The sequence below is a fragment of the Uloborus diversus genome, chromosome 2, assembly GCF_026930045.1.
Source record: "Uloborus diversus isolate 005 chromosome 2, Udiv.v.3.1, whole genome shotgun sequence".
Classification (NCBI taxonomy): domain Eukaryota; kingdom Metazoa; phylum Arthropoda; class Arachnida; order Araneae; family Uloboridae; genus Uloborus; species Uloborus diversus.
This window is the reverse complement of record NC_072732.1, coordinates 101330124-101356757: the sequence shown is the minus strand read 5'-3', so window position 1 is coordinate 101356757 and position 26634 is coordinate 101330124. Positions and strand designations below refer to the sequence as shown.

The window sequence follows — 26634 nt, the reverse complement described above, 5'->3', positions numbered from 1 at the left end:
ACCCCGTAGCATCTACAACTTGGAAATCTAGCACAAAATTACTTCGAACTCAGGGGTTTAAACCTCACAGCGTTTTTTTTTTTTTTAATTTAAATTTTGTAATAGGTTTTTTTGTAATCAACTTTTTAAGCTAAAATTTTACGTAAATTGCATTTCAAGGGACAAAAAATTTCCCACAAACTTAAACATTCTACTATGACACTTGAAAGAGCTTTTTTTTCCTGCATCTAATTAAGTTTGCTCCAATTTTCACAATTAATTAGAACATCAGGCATAAGGGTTTATTTTAGCAAAAGTCCAAGGCTAATCTCAATTCAAACATGGAACTGAAGTACAAAATGTTACTAGAGATCACAAATATTTCAAAACTACGTTTCAAGCATACAAAACAGCCACTCTGTTATGCAGCTCTTAATATATAAAGATTTGAAAGCTACTGTTAATATGATTTCATGCCTTGGTCGCTCGGTGCTGAGCAGTTCAGTCTAGTATTATTGTTTAAAGCAACCATTAATGTAATTCATTGTTTTGGCGATTTGTTTTAAAAGAAACTTTTGATTTGTTTTTATCAGAGTGAAATGTACAACACTTGCTTTTTTTTTTGACGACAATTTTTGAACTTTGAATGTTCCACAGGATGTTTTTCTTTTCGTTAGACAGATCGATTATGATAGCTTGGTTGCTGGACAAGTTTTGAAATACACAATAGAGTTGCGGAATTATTTTTACATATGAAAGATATTATTTGATGTTTGTTTATTTGGCGAAATATTTTAAATTGTAGTAAAAACCGCTTCACTCGCTAAATCGAGTTTTAAAGCAACTGTAGATATAAGTTAATGATTTGACAAAAAGTTTTAAATTCCAAAGAAACTTAAAGTTTTTTTTTTGAAAGGTGTGTACGCATTTTATACAAAGAAAAAGGATCATTTCACATTAGGGGGAGGGGGCAGGGGATGTCAATTGTTTTTTATTCAACAGATTTCCATTAAAATTTTAGCACAGGCATCGCTGTGCAGGTATTGCTAGTACAGACTAAAGTCACTCCCAGTAGCAGAAACTTTCTAGCCAGTCTGTGACACGATTTTTGGTAGTTGAAAACAATCTGCAGCATTATTATTAGTTTTATTTTAAGTTTTCATAAAATACACAAGTCCTTTGAAAGTCAAGACTTGGACAATTTTCCAACTGGCCAGTGGTCACTAGACCCGAAAAACTTAGTGGCCACCACTGTCGCTGAGTTTTAAAGTATTAAAGGCGGGGGAGGCAGCAGTTTTACTACTTTCATAAAAATAAATAGAACTCTACACACTATGAAAAAAAATTATTCAAGACATATTAATTTTAGTATGGAAAATTTGCGTTGAAATAGGTTTTTAAATTAGTAAATGAGAAGTTGGCAGGAAACTGCATTTTAGATGAAATATTTAGCTTATAGCAAAGCGTTCAAATCAATGAGGATCAAATACAACTGTGCAGATAATAATTCGCATTTTTCAAAAAAATATTTTATAAAAAGAAAAAGAAAAAAAAAGAACATGGTTCATTGAACATTTTATGTTATCTTCAATAGTTTGTGTTGAGGTAAATATCCAATTCTGTTTTTGGAAACTTAGGTAAGTAATAGTATCGTTTATTTACACCTTGCGAATGACCAAACATGGTGTCTACACAAAAAATTCATGGTTATAAATAGATATTTGAATTTGTTACATAATAGTAATAAATTCAAAATCCTTAAAAAACTACAATTTAGGTGAAATAGTCAGTTTTTAGCACATTAGCCTCTAAAGCAATGAAGATAAGATAATATTCTGAAGATAAAATTTTTAATTTTTAAAGACAATAATTAAGAATTATTCGAAAAAAATGGCACATTTTGCATAATTTTCAACAGTTTGCATTGCAATAAACATCCAATTCCGTTTTTGAAAACGTAGGCACTTCATGAGTCTTGCGTACTAACATCCTGGGAATGACCAAACATGGCGACTACACTAAAAATTAAAATATAAATTTCTGAATCTGTTGCAAAAAATATTTTAAAAATAAAACTCCTCATGAGATTACACATTAGTTGAAAAGTTTTAGCGCTTTTGCGTCCAAAGCAATGAGGATAAGGTGAAATTTGCACATAAAATTTTTCATTTCTTAAGAAAATTATTTTAAAAAATAAAAATTTGCTGCACATTTTAAGTTATTTTCATTTGTTGGCAGAAAAATAAAACATCCAATTCATCTTTGTTTTTGAAAACTTTTGCACTTTTCTACTTCGATTTTGTGAATGACCAAATATGGCGACTATGTTTCTAGCTGTAATGCTGAAGCATCCATCGCCTTCCCGGTCAAAAAGCGATCTCCAAACGATCTTTGTGCCAAGTTGTATTTCTTTTTTTTTTCTTTCTTTTATTTATTTATTTTATTTATTTATTTTTTCTTTCTTTTTGTTCTTTGGTAAAATTATCTGCAAGCCGCCGAAAAATCTGCGGCCGAAAAATCTGCGACGCACGTCTCGCAGTTTCTGCTACCGGGAAGTCACTAAAGTAACCTAAAAATGTGTTAAATGATGTCTGGGAACATAAAAGTGCTACTTCTTAAGCTTTGGAAGTAGCATTTTTATTGGACTGGGTTTTGGAAGGATAAGTCATATGTTACTTTTATGCAAAGTTACATTAATATCTGCTAGGGGGGAAAGCTTTTTTTTCTTCATTGCACTGCATGCAACAACTCCAAAAAGAAAGGAATCCTGCTATACTAATGCCATATATTTCAAACAAAAATTACAATAAAATTGACAGCTTTACGTTAGCACATCTTTGTGTTCTAAAATCAAAATTAGATAATCTTATAAAAGTATATTTTTGTATTCCTTTAATCAATTATGTTTTATTTTGTTTCTATGTAAAGCTTGTTTAGTGAAAAAAAATATTTAATAAATTTGTTTAATACAGGAGCTTTATTATAGCACGTAATGCATTTTTTACTCTTAGAAAACAATGGGGTTGTTTCCTTCAGTCAAAAGTACTAACTTTTAGTCACTGAAATTGATAGAATGAGTAAAAAAAAATATCATGGACCCAGAAAATACTTTCATTTTCCCAACAGTTTAATTTTTTTAAATGTCCGATTTTAAAAACAAGGCGTGGTCTTTATGATGTCACAAATGAAGCAATTTGGCACATCTTTCAACCACGTTTTCACATTATGATAATCAAGAAGCGAATTAAATATTGCGCTCTACGCTTGGTATCAACCATATCGTTGCCAATACACGTGACTAAAGATGCAGATTAAATATTTTGTTCTATGAATGGCATTTCATCATATGTGATGTCACATGACAGAAGTGTAAACAATGAAAGCCGCACCCATTTAAGTTTTTTTTTTTAATATTAAACTCAAATAAATTACTTAAAATCCCTTTTTTAAGTAATTTATTTATTTTATGTTTTTAAGCATGTTCTTTCAGAAAAAAAATACTTTAAAATTTTGGAACCGACCCCATTGTCTGAGAAAATTTAAAAGAATATTTGAAAATATAAATAGAAGAAAAGTGCAGGTATGAAATAAATCTTTTTGGTAAAATTAATTTAGTAGGATTTTGTTGAATAATTATAAAATATATTTTTGCCTTAAGTTTTTATTGTTATTATCATTTTGAAACAAGTATAACATGAAGTGAAATGAATTTATAATATACAAACACTTAGAATCTTATACATATAAAATCTGAGTATCTATCTATCTATCTATCTATCTATGTCCAAGCTTCTTCTCCCGAACGACAGTGAACTGACCATCGAACCAGGTATCGATGGATTCGTAATCCTCCCGTCTTCATGTTTGGCTATTTAACATAATCCTCCGATAATAATTAGCGGAGATATCAATTAAAAACTTTTAATTATGACTCTTAGATTTCAAAATCAAATCCCTATTTTTCGAAGGCTTTCCTCCATTCAAATTATTATTCAGTGCTTCAACTCAACTTTCCGGATGAACGCTTTTATTAAAATTTACAGCGTGAAGAAAATCATTGAAAAGAAACATCTGTTGCCATTTCTTTTTCTCGAATATAAAGAAATAAAATTAGGCTTTTGTTTTATGGCTTTTCCTGTCATCAGGGTGTTTAAGTTGTTTACTTTTCGATTATTTTGCCGTAATCTGCAGCAAAATTTTGCTGTTTTTTTTTTTTTTTGTTCAAGCCTGATTGTTAAATACGCGTCACATGGCATAACTTTCATTTTCGAGGAGGACCGTGCACGTCGTAAAGTAAATGAGTGATTTACAAGTTATTTGAGTTCTTTGAGGGTTTGTACCTGGAAAACGGATTGATGTAATTCTTGTACGACCATCATGTGGATAGAATCCATCCAAATATTTATCTGAGTGGTATGTTGCATTAATAAACACCCGGGCAACGCCGGGTAGTAGACTATTTTATGTAAAAAGCGGATTGTTATTGTGCATAAATATTTCCGATATAGTCTATCAGATGTAATTCAGTTTAACGTGAGTAAAAATTATAGTTGATAATGCATATATTTTCCCCTTTTGTGCTGACTGAAAATGTACTCATAACTTGTATCATTGATAACGATTATTAACGTTGATGAGGTGTTTTGGCAAAAATATGTTTTACTGGTGTTTTGCAAACCTTGCTTTACGCGCATTTATGTATTCCTTAACGCGTTAGAAACTAGTGTCAGTGTACTACAAAAGCATCAACTGGACTGCTCTTACATTTTTTAGGTAGCCCGTGCAACGCCGGGCACGCAGCTAGTATTGTTATAATTATTGAGATTTAAGAGAAAAAATAAGTTTTTAAATTATGTGGGGCAGGTTGGTACAGTCCAACGTGTCCCCCACAAAGAGTGGAATAACATATCCCACCTTCTTAGTCTGAAAAAATGCCGACATATTTTTTTTTTCTTTTCGACAAAAAATGAAAAGATTGCCAATTATTATGAACTAAAAGGAACTTACTTTAAGAAAGGAGTTCAATTTTTTTTCCCACAATCTTGATGAAAACCATTAAAAAAATAAAGTTACAGTTTTCTGAAAATTACTCAGGACTACTGAAATAACACTTTCTGGGATGAAATTTGTTCAATACCATGTGATTTCGTTATAGGATTTGCAGGACCATAGGTACTATTTGTTGGTCATAAAATATTAATAGTACTAATATAGAGACCGGTCCGACGTGCACCGTGGTTCAACATCTCCCACATCCCCTAAAGTATCTGCACACAATTCGAAACTATCGGCAATCGGCAGCAGGGCTGTATAACTAGAAACTAATTTCAGGGAGGGTTTTAAAACTTTCATACGGACCTTTGCGCTATTTGTGCTAATGTTCAAGTCATCAGGTTATCTATTATGAAAGCATTTTATGCAATTAATATACAGGGTGCCCACATAACCTACGGCAAAATTCATTTGTCCATAATTTGTATTTAAGATTTCTTTAGTGTTGGCAATACTTAATAGTTTTAGTTTAATTCTTTTTGAATTAAAATCCATTTTATTCTTTGCATTATCAAGATGGATGCTAAACGACGTTTAATTTTCAAACTGCATTTAAAAGGTAAATGAAATTGTGAAATTTTTGAAAAGTTGTAATATTTAAATGTGTCAAAGAGATCAATTGAAAAAATTGTAAAACTGTTTAAAGAAACAGGTAGTGTATAAGTAAGGCATAGTAGTGGGAGAAAACACAGTGTACGAACAAAAAAAAAATTATAAAATGTGTCCGTGAAAGAATTTGAAGAAATCCTGCCCAATCTGTCAAAAATTTCACAGGACCAAAATTTATCAAAAAATATCGCTGGAATCATCATAAAACAGGATTTAAAATTAAAAGCTTACAAGAAAATGACTGTCCATGGATTAACAGAGAATAATAAATTTGAATGACTAAGAAAGTGCAAAGACACGCTGCTTTTGAGATTTTTTTTCGGAGGAGAAATTATTTTTGCCACAAGCATTTCATCAAAGGCAAAATAACAGGATTTATGCAACATTAATGCAGAATATCAGTTCAACTAAAAGAATTGTTCACAGGTTCCAGAAACTATTTTTAGTAATGGTTTGGGGTACTATAAGCAAGAGAGGAAAACTGCCCCTTCCTTTTATTGAAAAAGGTGTGAAAATAGACAAAAATTATAATTTATAAAAAGTATTGAAATCTCACATGATTAAAGAAGTTCAAAAATTATTCAATAAGGATTCATTCATATTTCAGCAAGATTTGGTACCCACCCAGAAAGCAAATATCGTTCAAGAGTGGTGCAAACACAGTTGTCCATCCTTTACATTCACAGAGAAATGTCCTGCATCCAGTCCTAATCTCAATCGACCGGACTATAGCATGTGGTGATGGAGAATAAATTGAAAAACCTAAAACCAATGCCCACAGTTAAATTTTAAAATTTACTACTAAAGATATGGAATGAAATTCCATTCTCTGTAGTGCATGTCGCTGCAGAAGCCTTTTCGAAAAGAGTGACATCTGTGGTCACAGTTAAATACATGAGAATAGAAATCATTACTTAAACTTTGATGAACAATGATGTTACTTTTGTTTAACATTTATTTTAACATTATAGAAAAACTTGTATCACAGTAATAAAATTTTTTCGAGCCGTCCGTTAGTTGTGGGCACCCTGTACATAGGGAAGACATTTGAGTTTTGGAACAATATTTTTTGAAAATTTTTAAATATAAACGAACATTTAAATGTCAAACCGAACTTTTGAGGGGGGGTGAACCCCCCTCCCTTGTATATGGCCCTAATCAGCAGGTATGTAAAATATATACAGTGGGAAAGCAAAACATTCAGTAATGCAATGTTAAACTTGTATTCAATCATGCATCCATGAAAGCAAAAGATGAACTTCATTAATTTATCCACACATTTTTTTTTTTTTTTTTGAAGAAAACCAGTTAAATATTGATATTAATTTTAAAATATTGGGCAATGTACTTATCTGCACGCCCGTCATTTCGAATTTTATTCAGGGAGGAGGCAAAAGGTGTGTAGTCGATGCAAATTTTATGGAAAACATCAAAAATAAGGCTCACTTATTACAAAAACATTGCTAACAAGTGTCTCCACAGACCCCCAAATGACGGAACTAGTAAAAATTATCAACGAATTTTCATAAATAAGAAAACCAACAAGACCACATTGGTGAATGAATTTAAATTCTGCCGGAATGCTATAGATCTACAATTGGTAATAGGTACACAGCATAAATAATTGCTTACTGTGCTAAAAACTCAGCCAACTGATCACTGCAATAATTTTTTATTTCAGGCAGTAAAGTAGCAAGAACTGGTAGTTTAATATTTTTTGGGTTTTGGAAGTACTTGTTTATGGGAAGAAGGAAGTACAGTTGTTCCTCGCTATTTCGCGTTCAACTTTCGCAACTTCACAACATTACGGTATTTTCAGTTTTTTTTTTTTTTTTCAAATATAGCAATTAGCCTTTTTATGCTCTTGTGTTAACTTTTTTCTACAAAAGAATAACAAAGTCTTTTAAGTAAGATAAGCTCTTCTGAGGGGCTGTAGTTATACTAGTTGAGGTAGTGGAGGTATAAAATTGCCGAAAAAAGTCTGGCAATCAGTATCTCATTTTAACCATTAAACACTAACTGGATAAATCACTTTATTATTACTTAGGTGGTTCAAAAAGTTTTTAGACTCGCATAGAAAAATACAAGTAAAAATTTACTTTCAACGCCCATCAGTAGGTTCAACCTTCAATACTTTATGGTAGATGGCAGCAGCATTTGTCATCAATCGCAAAATTTCTATGTGGGATCTTTCTTCTTTTGAACACTCTGCTCATGCATTCCGACAATGGAGTTGAACAGAGAAGTTTGGCGCGCCATGATTTTTTACGATTTTTCGATAGGATTGACTGTTGCAGAGTTTTTCCAAAGGCTTTCTTCCACCTTTCGGATAATTCTCCTTCACCTGGCTTGGTATTCAACTGATTTAACAAGTTTAGGCATGGGAAAACATCCTTAGAATAGGACCCCAGAAGTGGAGGTCTAAGCACTTAGACAACAGATGAAAATGTTAAAAAAAAAGCGATCTCTAGTGAGAGAAGACTTCATCAGGATATATTTAGCATCTTAAAGATCAGTTCCGGGAGCTTCAATGCTACATTGCACGATCACTTTTTGCTGTGAAAGCGCTGCTCAATATGGATCCCTCACGCACCGAGTGACGCCCAAAAAAACAATTCGGGTGGAATAGTGCCACATGATGAAAAAAAAATCATTGATGGCAAAGAGAAAAGTGTATGGGATATAGTTTTACAGGCGACGAAATACCAGTTTGAGCCAGAAAAAAAAGTGCCAGTCTATGAACTGGTGCTCTCTAGGTGATCCGCCACCAACCAAGGTCAAACGCACAAAAATTTTTGGAAAGTGAATTGTGGCAAAAAATTTTTCATACTCAAGACATATTGCTACCATAGTGCTGGAAGACAGAACGGTTACAGTAGACTAGTATATGATCAAGCATTTGCCAGACGTTCTGGAACGGTGCCGTCAAAAAAGGCCCAAACGCGGAACACATGGAATGATCCTGCACCATGACAATGCTTCGGCACATCCTGCACCGAGAACTAAGGATTATCTTGTGGCAGAAGGTATCAAAACCCTACCACATGATCCCTACTCGCCAGATTTTGCACCCTGTGACTTTTTTCTGTTCCCCAAAATTAAAAATAAAATGCTAGAAAGCAGGTTTGGCAGTGAAGTAACCAGTTAGGTAAAGATGAGTGGTCATCAGCATTTAAAGCCTGGTTTGCCTAAATTGACAAGTTCATTGCAGCCAAAGGGTTGTATATCAAAAAGTTATATGCAATTTTTGTTAATAAATTTATTTTTTATAGTGAAGTCTAAAAACTTTTTTAACTACTCTCGTACTATGGGATAAATACATCTGTAAATGGTGTTCAACAATGTACTAACGTTTTGAGTTGTATAAGTAATATCTTTAATGAGGATAAATGTAGAGGAAGAAAGGCCGCACACGATCACTAACTGGCAATTGATTCATCATCGAACAAGTTGAGCTATTCTCATAGATTAGTAGTAGTGTGTAAGAATTGAATGAGTGCGTGCAGTTTATTTCCCAATAATTAAAATTGTGATATAACCTCTAATATATCTTATTTTCCAATATTTTGTGCAATATATTAAGTATAAGTAATACAAATGTAATGGTGTTTAAGGGTGCTGTTTCATTTCTAGGAGGATCTAACTACGTTGAAAACCTACTTAAATTGTAGTAAGTTTTATGAGCTCTAATTAGAAAAATATTCGACATATAAACACAGAATCCTGCTTCGCGGAAATTCAGCTATCCCGGTAAAGCCTGGAACGTATTAACCGTGATAAAGTACTGTACTTGAAACGTGTTTGTCTGACAAATTATTGCATAAAAGTTTTAGGTTTCAAGGAACGTAGGTTTCGCCGATATATATCATGATATATATATATCATGATATATATCCAATACTTATTTTGAAAATATCATGATATTTTGGATATTGATTTTTTCAACTACGGTATATATATTTTCCATACAAAAAATATATTAATCATTGTAATATTATTCATTTATTAATAAAAATACCCAAAACATTGCTCAGAAAAAAAGAAAATGACTTATGACTGTGCACCGAATAATGCATATTTACTTCTGAATCATATAACTAAAAGTAGCTAACAAAAGAAAAGAGTAAAACAGCTAAGGCTAAATTAACTACATTAAAATTGATCGAAATGTAAAATGAAATATTAGTGCGATCTGTTTATCACCACTTAGCATCTGGTAGTGCGATGTTTAAGTGTTATTTTGAAAGGAAGATATATGGGTTTGATTTTTCGATGCTAAAAAGGATAATTAACTTTAAATGAAGTCTTATTTGCCGTTTTTTTCTTTAGATGCCTTGCCTACATTTTGAAAAACGCAATCTTTTTACATCCGAAATGAGAATCATATTTTATTATTTTTTCAAGCTAAATTCGCTTTATTAGGATGCAAATAAATGAAAAATCTCTTTATATTTGTAACAACGCTTATTTCAAGCTTTTAAAGCGAAATTCCTTTTTTTTTCACGAGTCAATAATTAAAATGCTGAATAAATGGTTTTATACTGTTTTTTTTTGCTTCAACTATGTACAGATAATGATATGTGTATCATAGACTCTAAAACGCAATTCTAAATTAATTTTATTAAAAATATTTATTTTACAAGCTGTTTTTTATACTTTTGATGCTTTCACTTTGAGGATTGCGATCCCTTTGCATCCGCTATGGGAATCTGATTTTTTTTTAATTTTCGATGTTTAGTACACTTTGTTAAGAGGCAAACAAGTAAAATATACATATATGGGCAGTTCTCAAAAGGTGGGAACAAAAAAGTTAACTTTGAGCAATTTCAAAAATTTTCAAATTTGACATCAATTTTGATTTTATTCTATAGTATGCATACCTAGAACACAATATATGAATATGAAAAGACAGCAGGTATTTGTAAAAATTGTTAATTAGCAAATTAAATCAGCAATCTGTAGGTAACAGATTTTGGACATTGTTTTCCTGTAGGTAACGGATTTTGGACATCATCATAACGTAAGTTTCACCATTTTTGACAATTGTTAATCTGATTTTTAACTTTTCCAATGAAAATTTTATTTACTACTTTTTAAATCTTGCAATTTAATAATAAAGAGGATATTAATGAAATACTTGAATGGCTATAAATGCTGCTCCTTACATTTAATAAAGTTTTGGAATGATTTTGAAGAAATTGATGCAAGGTTAAAAAAAAGCTTCAAATTAAAAATAATACAATTGTAAAAAGTGACATCAGTTTTAATAATATTTTTTCGAATGTCATAAGAATTAAAATGATGTCTAAAAAAATTATTGAAGAAAGAAATTCGTATTTCTATTTGGAGATCGTTCAATTATGTTTCTAAAAGAAAGAAGAGAAAAAGAATTCTAAAATAATAAAAGCGGAAAAAAAAAATTGCTAGCGCAGGTGATAAAGTTGCCAAAACTGGTACAGCTGACGATAAACTACATTTGTCAAATTGGAATTCCCCTCTGGTAACCTTTAGCTTATCGTATACTGTGTTGTCGCCAACGGAGGTTTGCTTGGCGATTTTAGCGCAAAATGGCTTTCGGTTCGATCATAAGCAGCCATGTTTCTACTGTAATTTATGTATTGTTCAATGTGTAACATATTAATTATGCAGAATACCAATGGATTCAAGAAGATAACATTATAATAACGTTTTTTATTGAGGTTAGAAGACAGTAGATCATCAAAAATTATGTATAAATGGACAGAATTATCGGCGTCAAGATCGTAACGCCATTTGGACATCTCACATTGTATGTTTAAAAAAAATTATTTTTCTTCTAAGATACTGCATAAAAGCTTATGAAAACACTTTTAAACAATTAAAAATTGATTCCAAGGCTCGATAAACACCTTTAAAATGAAATCATCATATACTTAGTTCTCAAAAAATAGCATTGTAAAGATCGTAAATTTTGGACATGCATCAAATTTCTTCTAAAATCGTTTACAAAGTGAATAATCTCTTTACTTTTGTTATTTGTGTAAAATATTAACAAAAAATTATTCAGTGTAAGATTCATACCTTTAAATTTTTTTTGAAACGTATGGAAATAATTTTAAAAAATTTTTCTTTAATGGTACATTTGCTCAGTTAACGTTTTGGTATGTCCAAAATTGCGCCTTTTAGCAAAGAAAATATTTTTTTAAGGGCATTTAAAGAGCATTTTTTCCATAATTTATGTCAATTCTTGTCTCTATACAATATTATAATTTAACTCAAAAATTTTTGAGAATTAAAAATGAAAGTTATTTGGTGTTGAAACTTCAAAGTTGAGGTCTGTGTTTGCTCCCACCTTTTGAGAACTGCCCATATACACACATATTTATATATATATATATATATATATATATATAGGAAAAATCAGAATTTTAAGTTTTTAACGAAATTCTGTGCTCTTTAACAGTATCTTGGTTAAAAAAGTTAAATGCTGAACCCCTGCCTAAATTTCTTTGTTACAAGAATTTAAAATACTATATATATATATATATATATATATATATATATATATATATATATATATAACATTTCTAGCATAATTTAACATAATGTAGAATGGTAAATAAATATTGATACTTGAGGGGTGACCATCTGCCAGAGAACCGATGCTGCCTCCACCCCCCCCTTCCAATACTCGAAAAACTCGACATTCTACACAGAAAAGAGGGAAACACTAAACTTTAAGTGTCAATGAGGTAGTTTGCGCCATCTCAAAATTCTAAAATTTCGTTTTTATCGGGCGAGTGCAAAAGTTCGTGCAGAGTCTGTGAAAGAAAGTCATACAGTGATTAGACAAGCAAAACTCTTTATTCAATCAATGATATATTCTCCATCGTTGTCTATAATCTTCTTTCAACGTTCTGGCAGCATACGTATGCCCCGATCATAGAAACTGTGTGGTTCAGATTCGAAGAATGAAGACACGACGTCTTGTAAGGCATTCAAAGAGTCAAGTTTTTTTCCATTTAAATGATTTTGCAATGACCAGAATAAGTGATAATCTGATGGTGCGATATCAGGAGAATACGGTGGATGAGTTAGGACATCCCATTTCAGGCAGTTCAGTTCGCATAGCGTCTGTCTTGAAACGTGTGGTCTAGCGTTATCTTGATGAAAGACTACGCCTTTGCGATTTGACAAACTCTGATGTTTCTGTTTGATTTCTCGATTCAGATTTTTTAATTGACGACAGTACTTGTCCGAATCAATCGTTTTGCTGGCGGGGAGAAACTCAAAATAAATTATACCCTTGCAATCCCACCAAACACAGAGCATCACCTTCATCAGGTGCAAACTGGCCTTTGCCATTGCGTCACCATGTTCACCTACCTGTTTCCATGTGCGTTTGCGCTGAACGTTGTAGTACAGGACCCATTTTTCATCACCCGTCACTAATCGATCCAAAAACTGCTTGTTTTTGAGCCGCCCGAGTAAAGATACGGAAGCAGAAATTCGCTGGATTTTGTTGCTCTCGGTCAACAAATGAGGCACCCATATAACAAGCTTTAAATCAAATCCAATTTTTTTTTAAACGCCGAAAAGCGGTTGATCGGTCAACGTTAAGTGCTGTAGCAACTTCCTCTGTTGAAATTGACGGAGTATTCTAAACTAAAGAACGCAAAACGTCGTCATCAATGTCGGAAGGTCGACCTGAGCGTGGCTCGTCTTCCAGCTTAAAATCTCCGCAGCGAAATTTTGCAAACCATTTTTCCACAGTTCTTTTAGCTGGTGCTTGATCTTGATAAACATCTTGAATTTTTTTTACGGCTGCTGCAATATTTATTCCCTTCTGAAACTCGTGAAGCATAACATGCCATAAATGCACTTAATCAACACTCATTTTAAAAGTAATCTTTCTCAAAGCAGTTTGTATCTGCACAAATTATTTTGATTGGAATGAAAGCTGCACACGTCAACTTTCCAACGATCTGACTTACGTAGATAATGGTATTAATGACAACACGTTACGTCCGTTCTAACGCCATCTATTGCAACTCCGCACGAACTTTTGCACTCACCCAATACAAAAAAAATTGCAAAATTTGATTTTTTACAAAATTGATTTTTCACAAAAATATTTGATTTTTCACAAAAAACGGACCCTGTGAAAAATCCTCGACAGACCCCTGTATAATATAAGAAAAAAAGTGAATTGAGGATGCATTAACTATTTTGACGACTTCAGTTTCTGCTAATTGAAAATATTGGATATATATATCAAAATACCCAATATGTGTCAAAATATTGGATATTTTCGAAAATATGATATTTTCTAACCCTGCAAGGAAGCTATTTTTAGTTTCAAAGACATCAGCTTAGGTGGAGGATCATCCAACAAAAGCTTAAGGATTTTGTCAGAAATTATTTGCAGTTTTTTGTGTATACCTTACTTTTATCATTTTTACTTTCAGCAAATGTATTGTTTTATTACTTAAATTAACATTTGTTAAGTTTATTAAAATATATAGAGATGATAATTATTATGAAGAATATAGTACATGATTTATAAAAGCCAAAAAAGACTGGCTTTTTTTTTTAAATAAAAGCCGGGGGGACTGGCCTTTTTTTACTTCCTTTTACAAAAAAGGAAGTATTGTATTCGCGAAAAAATTTTCACTCAAAAATCGCCCTTAATTTCCATTTTGCTCACCCCCAAATGAATGTTGAGTTTTTTTTTTCGATTCGACCACATGCGGAAAAGTGCCTAAGAATGTATAGACACGCGAAATATCCATTTTGACCATCACCGAGGTAATTACAACGACTTTTCTCGTGACGTCTGTATGTATGTGAGTATGTGTGTATGTGCGTATGTTATCTCGCATAACTCAAAAATGGTATGTCCCTAGAAAGTTGAAATTTGGTACATAGACTCGTAGTGGGGTCTAGTTGTGCACCTCCCCTTTTGGTTGCTTTCGGATGTTCCTAAGGGGGTCTTTTGCACCTTTTTGGGGGGAAATCATTGTTAATATCAATGCAAACTTAAGTGGTGTTACAATTTGGCGGACACTTGGCGATATAATCGCCAGTCTTTTGGTCGCCAAGTTTTGTCGCCAACTTGGCGGAAAATTTGGCGATTTTTTTTATCTGGTTTTAATTTGGCGATTTTTTTTATCTGGTTTTAATTTGGCCATCGTTTTTAATATTTAGAGATTAAACTATTGAATCACATTAAAATTGCCAATAATGGGAAAATGACATTAAAATGGAGTAAAAGGAAGTCATGTGAGGCACACATCAGCTCGTTTCTTTTAGAAAAGGCCGGCTTTTTTGCAGCCCTGGTTTTATAGTCATTGTGATTGTAATTCGAAGGTTGCAAAAATAAATGTTTCTTAATGTAAAAAAATCATTATTTTATGTCGCCGGGATTCTTTTTGGTTATTGTTATCAAATTGTGTAGATCTCACAGTGATCACAATGAGCAGCGCCTACTGTATAAGTAAATCTGCAACTTTTACAGTTACAAAAGATCTAAAATATAATTAACACATTAATTATTCTGAAAAACACAAAATTAAAATATTGAACACTGAACTTTTATTCATTGGTCATCACAAAAAACGTTGCTATTTTCTTTTATGTGAGAGATTTGGTCTCATTAGACATTATAAAAGATTCTAATTCATAAATATTACTGACCACAAGAACCCTTTCCAAATTCGCAAGGTGCCTTGCGTTTGGGTGCAGAAATCGACTGCGCTTGGATAGACACTAGCTTTTGTTGTCACACATCAACCCACTTTTCAGTATGAGTGCATTTCCACCTTGAATGGCTCGTTTTGAAAGTACAAAGAAGTTTTCAGGTAACAGATTGTGAAAGTTGTTTTTTAGTTTCTGAAAACAGCATTAAGTATAAAATATTCCACCTGACATTGAGAAAAATATTTCGTTACAACGAATTTTTGAAAAAAATCTTTGTTAAAATGAGATTTTTTAAACATTATCTTAATGCGTTTTAAAATGGGACCCGAACACTCATTGTAACGAAGATTTCGTTATATCGGTATTTGTTGTAACGGGATTTCACTGAAATAAAAAGTTTACTTTTATGAAAATTTCCTTTATTGATTTCATAAATCTCATGTTATTAGCTTTAATTTGATGTACTTTAATTTGGTCTGTCCAGGATTTTTTACAAAGCCCATTTTTTGTTAAAAATCAAATAATTTTATGAAAAATCAGTCAATTTCTACAAAATCAAATTATTTTGTAGAAACAAAATTTTAGAATTTTGATGGTACAAATACTGCATCATTGAAACTTAAAGTTGAGTGTTTTCCTCTTTTCTGTTGAGAATATCATTATCGAGTGTTTTTCTAGTATTTGGGGGGGAGGGGCATCGCTATCTGGGAGATGGGGACCCTTCAAGTATCAATATTTATTTAACATTCTACATTGTGTTAAATTATAATAGAAAGGTCATATGTATAATATTTAAAATTGTAATACAAAAATACAATTCAGGCAGGGGATTTAAACAAAAAGGGGGGGGGGGATTTTATTTGTTTACCTCTTAACAAAGTGTACTAAGAATTGAAAATTCGAAAAAATCCAATTCCTATAATCAATGCTAAGAGATCGCAATCCTCAAAGTGAGGGCATCAAAAGTATAAAAACGGCTTGTAAAAGTAATATTTTTGATAAAATTATTTTAGAATTGCATTTTAGAGATATGATAAGCATATCATTAATATTTATTGTCACAGTTGAAGCAAAAATAAAATTAAAACATCAATTCAGCATTTTAATTTTTGACTCGACTAGAATACGGAATTTCGCTTTACAACCATGTTATAAGCATTGTAACCAAAATAAAGAGACTTTTCATATTTATATCCTAATAAAGCGAAGTTTGATTGAAAAAAGTATAAATATGGTTCCCATATCGGGTGTCAAGATTGCACTTTTCAAAGTATAGGCATCTAAAGAAAAAAACGGTAAATAAAAGAGTTAATCATCCTTGTTAGCATCGAAATACCCATATAATTTTCTCCCAAAATAGCAGTTACACACATATCATACCATAGAAATGCAAATATTGCCAAGCTGGTAAAATAAGAACATTTTCTAATCAAGTCACTATAAAGATTTAACACCAGAATCTAAGTGGGGATTCACATTTTTTTCCCACTCCTGATTGAGGGGGGAGAAAAGTGCTTACAAGGCAGTGTCTTTTCAAAGAAGTTTACAACAACACAGCTGCAAAATAGTTATGATAAAACAAACAAGCAAAATTATTTAAAACCAACCCTGACTTTCAGCTGTCAATTTCTTTCAAAGAAACAAGCATTTATTTGGCAGTTATTTACCACTTGCAGGAGCATCACAAGAGTGCCCATTTGTGACCTTTTTTTTTGAAAAATTAGCAGATTTTGTATAGCTCATTCCTCTAATTTAACTTTAAAAAAGGTTTCAAAAGTTATTGGTTTTAAACAGAGAAATATGCATTATTTTGATTTCAGATTTGCTCCTTCAATAAACAATTTGTGAAAGATAAACATTTGTCATAATTTTGTGAAGGGTCCGCTTTGGTTAATCGGAATTTTGCGAAAGGTCCGTTTTGGTTGACCGGATTTTTGTGAAGGGTCCGTTAATGGACCCAAATTTCCTCTGGCCAGCCCCCTCCCTTACGTCCGCAAGCAGGCAACTATCAGAGCAGCTTTGACGTTGTTGGCATGATTCCAAAACATATGTTTCTGGCAGACATGGCGGAGGATAAAGATTCCAGGAAGGGGGGGAGTTAAATCGAAAACAAGAACCAAAAATTAAGAAAAAGCGAAAAGATTTCAGTTAATGAATTTTCCGATTTTAGGAAAAAAAGAGCGATATGAGGCCTTAAAGAAGCAAAAAAAAGAGGAAAGGTTTTTAAAGCCAACAGAAAAAGCCAGAATTCCGACAAAAGATGGAAAAAATCTCATCCCCGATAGAACAAAAAGATTTATTTTTCACAAAAAAAAAATTATTCACATTCCCAATCAGAGGACCAAGCCAAAAATCCAGAACAGACACTTGCTCATGGTAGAAAATAACGCTGCATATTTAGTCTTTTGATGAGTTAAATGAAAAGCAGAAAAACGGACCACTGAGCCAAACTCTTCCCTACTTGGAACTGTTTTATTTTAAAGTTTTAATTGGTTAATTTTTAATTGTTTAATACATTTTGCTTTTGGACTTTAATTAGTGGAAAATAAAATACAAGCACTTAGAACTATGAAAGATTAAGCAGTTATCTCAATCAGTTCGTGAGTCTGATATTTCCAACAAAATACAGTTTCAAAAATGATAATTGGAAGGATTCAAAATCTGAATATTGTTAGCAAGGTATTAAATAAATGGGTCTGAGAAAATTATCCACAATGAAAAACCTATCCTTAAAAGTGAATTTCTGCAATGCACAATTATGTTCATAAATCAAGTTGTTTCCAATTTCCTACTGCTTCAAAAATGAAATTTCCTGACATTTTCAGGTTTTCCAGACATTTTTTTGTTTTTTTCATTAAATTCCAGATTGGCAAAATATGATTTTTGGACCGCGAAAAAAAAGTTTAACATTTAAAAAATATATATAACTAATTACAGCACTTAAGAGTGTAAAACCAGGACAAGGTTTCAGACTACTATGGTAAAAACCACAGTAAGTATTTACAGTGGTTTTTGCGGTCCTATCCACAACCCTTGTGTCCAAAACAACATTTGTAGAGAAATTGTATTTTGTGAGAAAATATCTAAAACAAAATAAAATGTATCAAACTAATGTTTTATATTGAATACTTATTCTATGTGAACTTTCAAGTATAAATACACAGTGAAGCACTATTTTTTTTTTGAAGGGACTGTATGAAAAAAGCGCACAAATGAAAAAATGTATAATACGTATATAGGATAATGTGTATTAAGACTCTGCAAGAACCAATTTAAAAAACGTATAATTGATAAAAATGTATAAAAGAAAAAGAGAAACGCATTGATGGTGCTTCACAGTATGTGTAACTTATTTTTCAAGAATCTTATTTAGCTACACAGGTGAATTTTTTATTAAATATTTCAATTTGTAAGCATTAGTTTTTTTTTTTTTCCCACGGTACAATGAAATCCCGTTACAATGACAGTCCTGATTTAAAACCCATTAAGATTAATGCATAAAATTCTTGTTTTAATAAAGCAATTTTTTCAATAATTCATTTCAATTAAATTTTTTTCTCAACTTCAGTTTGAATATTTTTCTTAATGCTGTTTTCGGAAAATAAAAAAAAACCACACTTACAAGTCATAATGTAAAAACTCCGTTAACTTTCGGAGCAAAGCCATTCAAAGTGGAAATAATGCTGAAACGCAAGTTGATGTGTAACAACAATAGTTAGGGTTTTGCCAAGCTCAGTAGATTTCAGCTTGCTAAACACGTTAAGAACAGGGTTGAGTTTTGGACTGCCCAAAACTGGTTTAGGACAGAACATGTGGTTTTTACTGTCCAAAACTGTCTGAAAGTGTCTTAAACTGCCCAAAAGTATGCTAATGCTGAAGGGGTGTAATCTAATCAATTAGTATTTACTGCAATATTCATAACGCATAAATATAAACATTAATAAGTTTTAACTATTGAGTATTTCATAATATTTTTCTCTGAAATGCTCATTTAAAAATATTTTGCTTCCAAAAATTGGGTGGGTAAACTATTAAATAGTGTTAATTTTTTATTACACAATAGTTTTGTTTGTAAAAAATTTTTCCTCTTGAAATGGACAACAGAGAACTAACTGCTTTCTTTGAAAACTTGATTTTGCTTTCAATGTCCATAATTATTTTTAAAGTATAGCAAATTAATTCAAAGGAAAATTTATAAACTTATTTCAATAAAATTTATTTATTTCATTTTTAATCAACAGATGAAGTGAATTTATATCTCAATTTTCAACATGAGGAAATTCTGTATGCTTAGAAAATATTGATAATGATGAGTTTCTTAAGGGTCATTCCACGTCAAATCAACACAATTTGGAGCAATTTTAGGACGCACCGTCACAGATCTGGATGAAACTTGGTACACCAAGAGATTTAACCTAGTTATGAATGAAAACGCTAAAAAAAAAAATTTTCTTTCTCCTCATTTAGCAGTTATTAATTATTGATTATTCAAATTTTTGTTAAAAAATGCTACACTTTGAGACTGTTAATCCTTGTTTTCTCAGAAACTATAAAAGATACAAGCCTGATATTGGTCTTGTTTTAAAGCTCTTTTAATCTGCTTCAATTTGATATGCAACTTAATAAAATTCAAAATTTTTTAATTTAAAATTAAATTTAAATAAATTTTAAAATTTAAATTTCTTAAAAACGGACAATTTTAAAATTTTGAAAAAAATTACAAAATTACTTTGTGTTATCCTCTCACATCTCACCAAGTTTCATATTGGGATCTTAATGGGATCAGTTGATACAGGGAGGACAAGTTTCAAATATCTGCCAAAATATGGGTTATTGTGCTGAATAGTTATTATTTTATGTGCAAAAAAATAAATAAATAAATAAATATGCTTCATACATGTTCACTTTTTTATGCAGAACTGTCTACTAGAAATGGAAGTTTTTCTTAGTACAATTTGTTCCTGAAAAATAACTCATTAATAAAAATATTAATCATCTAAATCTCATTTTATTGAGAAAAAATAAATTAAAAAGAAATAAAATTTTAAAAAAGGAAAGGAAGAAAGGGGAAAAAAAGAAAATAATTTTCTCTGGGGATGTGAACTTAAAATAATCCACTACAAATTCAGATCTGAAACAGTAAGCTACCCTTTTCACCCCCTTTGCTAACAAAATGAAACAGACTGGGGGTGGCTATTGAGAATGAGATCCAATGGTTCGTTCTGCCCTCACTACTTTTTTCTCCACCTGTCACTGGTTTGGGATTGACCAATTTTTCAACATGTTTTCATGTTTTTGCTTGTGGAGTTCAGTCAGCAGTACCATAAAATCTCAAAAGCACCCCCCCTCCCTTAGTTTCAAAAGATAACTTACTAATTCCAAAAAAAGGGGGGGAGGGAGGTTATAATCAAATTTTGTTTTTGTAAAATTTGCCAAAATAATTGTTTGTAGCAATATTAATTTTAGAGTACACAAAATAAATAAGTAAATAATAGTTACTATTAATATTAAAGAAAAGGGAGAAATGAATTAATAAAAGCTTGTCATAATTTTATGGCATGGGGGGGGACAATATTTTTTTTGAAAGAATGGATTTTGCACCTTAAGTTACCAAAACCAATTCCAAAAATAATCAAAAGCAGTACACTCACATGAACTTCTTTTGTAACACATATGAACTGAATAAAAAGAAAAGTGCCCTTGCATCAAAAGGCGTCTAGACTTTTGGAAGAAATAAAACTAAAACTATTTTTTTTTGCAAGATCCTTTTTTTTTCTTTTTTTTTTTGTTTAAGTCATAGTGTTTTCTTTTTCTTCTTGTTGTCTTTTTTTAGAAAAGAAAACCAGCACATGAAGAGGGAAACTAAACCTCTAGAAATGCTTGCCAAATAGAGCATAAAATGTTCATTTTTATTTATTTATTTGGGGGGGGGGGGTGTGAAGGGATGCAGATGATCTGAAAATTTTTTAGGAGGGGAGGGGGGAGGGTATATTTGGGATTGCAAAATGATCCTTCCACAAAAAAAATGGGGGGGTGGGGGGTGGATAGAGCAATTCTTTCTGGTGTCTGTGGATTCTTTCTGGTGTCTGTGGTCCGACATTATTTGTAAAGTAAATCCCATCACGCCAACAGGGAGGACATATACTCTACCAGCTGAAGAAAAGAACAATATTGTAAATATTTTGCAGCTTAGAGAGTAAAAAACTCCGACAAATGTAGGACAATGCTGACGTTCTCCTTTTTTAAAAAAAAAAAAATGAGTTAGTGTGAGTATTATTTATTTTTTTTCCATTATTATATTAATTTCATTCAATTTTAAAGCAGGTGTAAGACATTAGAAGGTTTTACATTACTATTAGCAGTTCATTTATAGTTTCCTGTGCTAATTTAATAACTTAGAATAATATTTGAGTAATCCATCAGAAAGGGTATTTTGTCCAAAATGCAGAAACTTTGATATATGTAAAACTTGTCCTCCCTGTATCATCTGATCCCATTAAGATCCCATTATGAAACTTAGTAATATGCTAGAGGATAACACAAAGTAATTTTGTGAATTTTTTTCAGAATTTTAAAATTGTCCATTTTTAAGAAATTAAAATTTTAAAATTTAATTTAATTTAATTTTAAAATTATTATTTTTTGATTTTATCAAGTTGCACATCAAATTAAAGCACATTAAAAGAGCTTCAAAACAAGACCAATTTCAAGCTTGTATCTGTTATAGTTTCTGAGAAAATGAGATTTAACTGTCTCAAAGTGTAGCATTTTTTGATGAAAATTTGAATAATTAATATTTAATAACTTTTGAATGAGGTGAAAGAAATTTTTTTTTTTGGCATTTTCATTCATAACTGGGCTAAATCTCTTCATGTACCAAGTTTCATCCAGTTCTGTGACGGTCCGTCCTAAACCGTGTGATGATCTGACATGGAATGACCCTTAAGGTTTATGAGTTCTTGCCTAGTTTCTGACATGTCATCAAACTCGAATTTTTTGACATCAACACCCCCCCCCCCTATAATTATGCAAGTTATGTTGAATTCTCATTACCATAACTAGTGCATTTATTGCTTTGTTCCATGTTTTCTTAAATATTGGATTCATCTTTTTTCATTTTTAGGAAAACATCATGAGTAAATTTATTATATATCCTAACTAATTGTGATTGAGATTAATTCTACAACTGTATTTTACCGAAACAATACCACCATTGCATTAAAACAAACATGACACACACTTTCCAACTTTTTCCGTAAGAAATACAATTTTTGTCTGTCCCACCCCCCTACCCGGGTAATATTCAAAATTTGAAACGTACTACATAATATTGCACATAACTGTGCAGCATAAAGCACAAAATTAACAATTTAGGAACAACAATAAAGATGTTATTCCATTTGTCGTTATATAAAGAGCAAATTTTATGGTTGGACAGTCCCAGAGTTACATGGAGAAGATATTTCACCAAGAATAATTGTAACAAGGAAAGAATTGTTTACCAAAAAATACTCCGCAAGTTTGATTTTTTTTTAAATTTGAGCAGCATATTCAAAAAATGCCCGTTACACTACTTTTGTGTAAAGGTTGGGGTTTTTTTTTTCTTCAAATTAACATTATAACATTTAACTTTTTATGACAAAAAAAAACTCCATCCTAGACCCTTGAGTAACACATGAACTAAATTATTTCACAACATAAAAATACATTTTTTTACGAAAATATCTTTACTCTAAACACACTTTTTCATTTAAATAATTTTTTGGACACAAACTGTCTAGGGCGAATTTGCAAAGGAAAAAAAAACAAGGGAAAGTACACTTTAAAAACAATCCCACTTTATACAGACTAAATAATTTAAATATTGGTAAAACAAATATAACTTTGAAAAAAAAAACATTGAATATACTTCAAATAAAAAAGCACTACATGCATACTTACCGAGAAGAATGAGTATCCAAAGCCATTTTTTGAAATACCCAATGAACACTTTCTTCATCAGAACTTTCATCAGTCATATCAGAATCCACTGAGCGAAGCCACTTTTTCATACTATTGCGAAGAAATTTGCTAGTATGCTTAATTTCCACAAAATCCTCTGGATCAAACACATTTGACTTATCACTAGGTTCATCTACATTTTGCATTTCAGTTTTTTGTTGAGGTAACAAATTATCCGGAATAGTGTTAGATTCAATATTCCGTACCAAATTTACTAAGGCTGCAGTAGAAAGGCTCTTTACATTTTCACTTTGTAAAATTTCTGTTTTGATATCAACCAAATCTTTTTCTGGTCTTAAATGACTTGGATCTACTTGCATTTGGCAAGTAATTCCAAGTTTTTTTTGAAAATGTTCAACAAAATGTTGCATTTGTTTCCTTACATGTAAATTTAGTTGTTTACACTTACGAAGCTGAAATTGTACTACAGCTAACTTGAGTTTTTCTTCCCTGCCTGAAATTAATTTTGAAAAATTTTCATTTTCATTTAACGTCAATTTACAGCAAATTTGATTTGACTTCATTTGCTGCCGTTTCTTTCGACTCTGTGTTGATTTTTCCCAATTTATTACATCTAATAACTGATTAGGTAACCGTAAATAAGTATTGCCAATATTTTCAAAACTATGAGAGGCATTCAATAAAAAATCTGGAGAGTCTAACAATAAAGGAATTTCATTTACAAAGTTGCATAACAATGGATTTGGTGATTTCTCTTGTGGTTCTAAAAAAATTGATGGTAGTTGTGATATTGTTTCTTGCTCATTAACATTTTCAACTGGTTTTTCCGTAACTGATGATGATTGTTGCAAGTCAACAGACACACTAAGCACTTTGTTTGAAGTATCACAAGACTCTACACTGGATGGGCCAGAACAGTTATTAACAACAACAGTGAAAGCATCAACTCCAGAATTATTTTCAGCTGGCGATACTACAGAATTAGATTGCAATGATGAAGCAACAACAGAGCCAAGTTCCAACTCTGAATTATTCGACAGTTGACATTCTTTTGGTCGATTCTCACCAATAACTCTTAAACTGTCTGTCTGACTAAATGAATCCGATTGTAATCCATCCAGGCTTGAACTTGGAGAAAATACATCACAATCATGATCAGAAAGATGATTTTTATTTAAAATGCCTTTAGAAACAGGAGACACTACTGTTACTAAAGTTTCATCTTGAAAATCAGAGTTAGTTGAATCTCGAATATCGGGAGAAGATTCCCCATCACTTTCTAAAATAGTTGTATCTTCTTTGTGACGCAACTGCGATATCTTTCTCATTTTTTTCAGGTCATGCAAACCCAGAGATGCATTAGCTTTAGCTAAACCCATACTTCTATTAGTGAGATTATTTTTGTTCATCGTACAGTATTTTAGCCTGAGCTTATCGGCAAGGGTAGAAAACCCTTTTGAATAAAGCCATGGTTTACAACACTTTGGCGCGACATTTAACCTTAGTCTGCTGCTTAGAGCCCAATGTCTACGAAATTCAACAGCAGAATATCGTATATTATTAGAAATTAAGAGCTTAGTTCTATCGCCTGACCTCCACCACACTTTATTCATAAACGATTTGTTGAAACTGGGTTGCCATGCTGTTTTAAAATTAAGTGTAGAAAATGTAATATGGTTGTTATTGTCCTCACTGTTAAATGTGTCTACCGTTTTAGAGAAATAAAACGGTTCAGGGAGCACAACAGGAAGACAATCTGCTCGCCTATCCGCCTTCGTAAGGGCGGGGGCCATAACGGCTAAGCAACATACCCTAAGCGAAGCCGGTGACAACATGCAAGTAATGATTCCATGGAACACAATTATATAACACCATTTACAACCGCCTGAGCAGCCATTTAACAATTATATAATCTCAGGCAAAATGTATTAAAGGGAAAATTGAATTGCATGCACTTTTATCCCTTACTTCGAATACAATGCATAGTTTGTTGTTACGCCAACGCCTTGAAATGGCGCGTTTTCACTGGGAACACACGTGATCTTGCCATTAAATACCCACTACCTTTTAATTTATTTACTTGGAATTATCCACAACATCAAAGGACGCATACTTCATAACTAATCACACATCGGAACACAAAACGCGGTAGGAACAAATTCGATTTGCACTTCACCGCCGCACAAAGGATGTAGCAGTGCAGACAAAAATATAACAAAAAAAAGTTCACCACGTGATATCGACGCACTGGTAGCACTGGTCCCCGATAACTGCGTACAAAAGATTCGGCAGAAATTTTCACTCCTGCTGAAGAACAGTAATCCAGTGACAAATAAAGAAATCAGTATTCAGAAGAAAAACACTCGGCGAGTACATTATTTAAATCGTAAAACTGTATTTAGTTCACTAAACATTTGTTTGTGTAATAATCCATCACAATGGCGGCTAGTTGTTACCCTTGGACACAGAATTTCAGCCAACTCGGCTTCCTAGCTAATCTCACGCGAAGTTTCCAATATCTGAAAGCTCATTGGTTGAAATTTCATTTTCGAAGTTTTTTATTAGAGCTTGGCAACACAATGCGGCAAAGTGATTGGATGAGGGATTTCAAGATGTTTCTATTTAATGACAATATTATGCCCAAATAAATTTTATAATTTAGAAATTTATTTAAAAAAGAATCAATTAGAGTTAACTGAAAGAGTTTTCAAGCTTTATTTGACTGTTTTTTTAGCAGCTGCAGAAAGTAAAAGTGCAGAGATAAAGCCTTTGCATACTTTAAATTTAGTTTACCTCAGTTTTGTGAAATATTGACCAAATAAGGCAAGTTTTTTTGAATGAAAGTTATTTTTGAAATTTCATTCCTCCCCTTTAGCTTCTGAGAAGTTCATCCCCTTGCAGAGAAAATCCAGTACCCCCTGTCAGGCTACTACACGAAACTGCAAATGGCTTGCAATTGACGTTATGAAATTTTCTAATGCAGTAGATCCAAGTTCTGGTTTTGGAGCAGTGGCAGAGCCGGCCTTATGCCGAGCAAAAGGCCCAATTGGGCCCCCGCGCCAACAGGGGCCCCGCTCTAACAAAATCTTTTTTTTTTCCCCTCGCGAAAATAAATAAGAAGAAACTTTCTGCAGCTTTTAGTATCCCTATTAACAATTAGCAAAATATTGACTAGGACCAGTCTAGCTGGGCCAAGAGCCTGTTGCTGGTCGTCACTTAAAAAAAAAGAAAATTAATTTGAATTCTGAAATTTCGAATTCAAATTATGTTTTTCGCAATCACGAACTGCGACAGGACCCTACGCATTGGAGTTATTGTTTCTAGAAACGGCTCCTGTCCCCCCAAGCCTACCCC

General features: G+C 32.1%; 1 protein-coding gene across 3 annotated transcripts in view; it reads right to left on the bottom strand.

Moving 5' to 3' along the window:
* Positions 1–25749, bottom strand: part of LOC129235309 (KAT8 regulatory NSL complex subunit 1-like) — a 183474-nt gene extending 157725 nt beyond the window's left edge. For 2 of the 3 annotated variants that reach the window (XM_054869044.1, XM_054869043.1), the window contains exon 1: positions 23260–25743. Coding sequence is in view for 2 of the 3 variants with exons in the window: in XM_054869043.1 (XP_054725018.1) it covers positions 23260–25115 (1856 nt within the window). In the remaining variant the exon portion in view is untranslated. Of the gene's footprint in view, positions 1–23259 lie in introns of all 3 variants that reach the window. The other variant, XM_054869045.1, reaches the window with a different exon arrangement.
* Between the last annotated feature and the right edge of the window lie 885 nt (positions 25750–26634).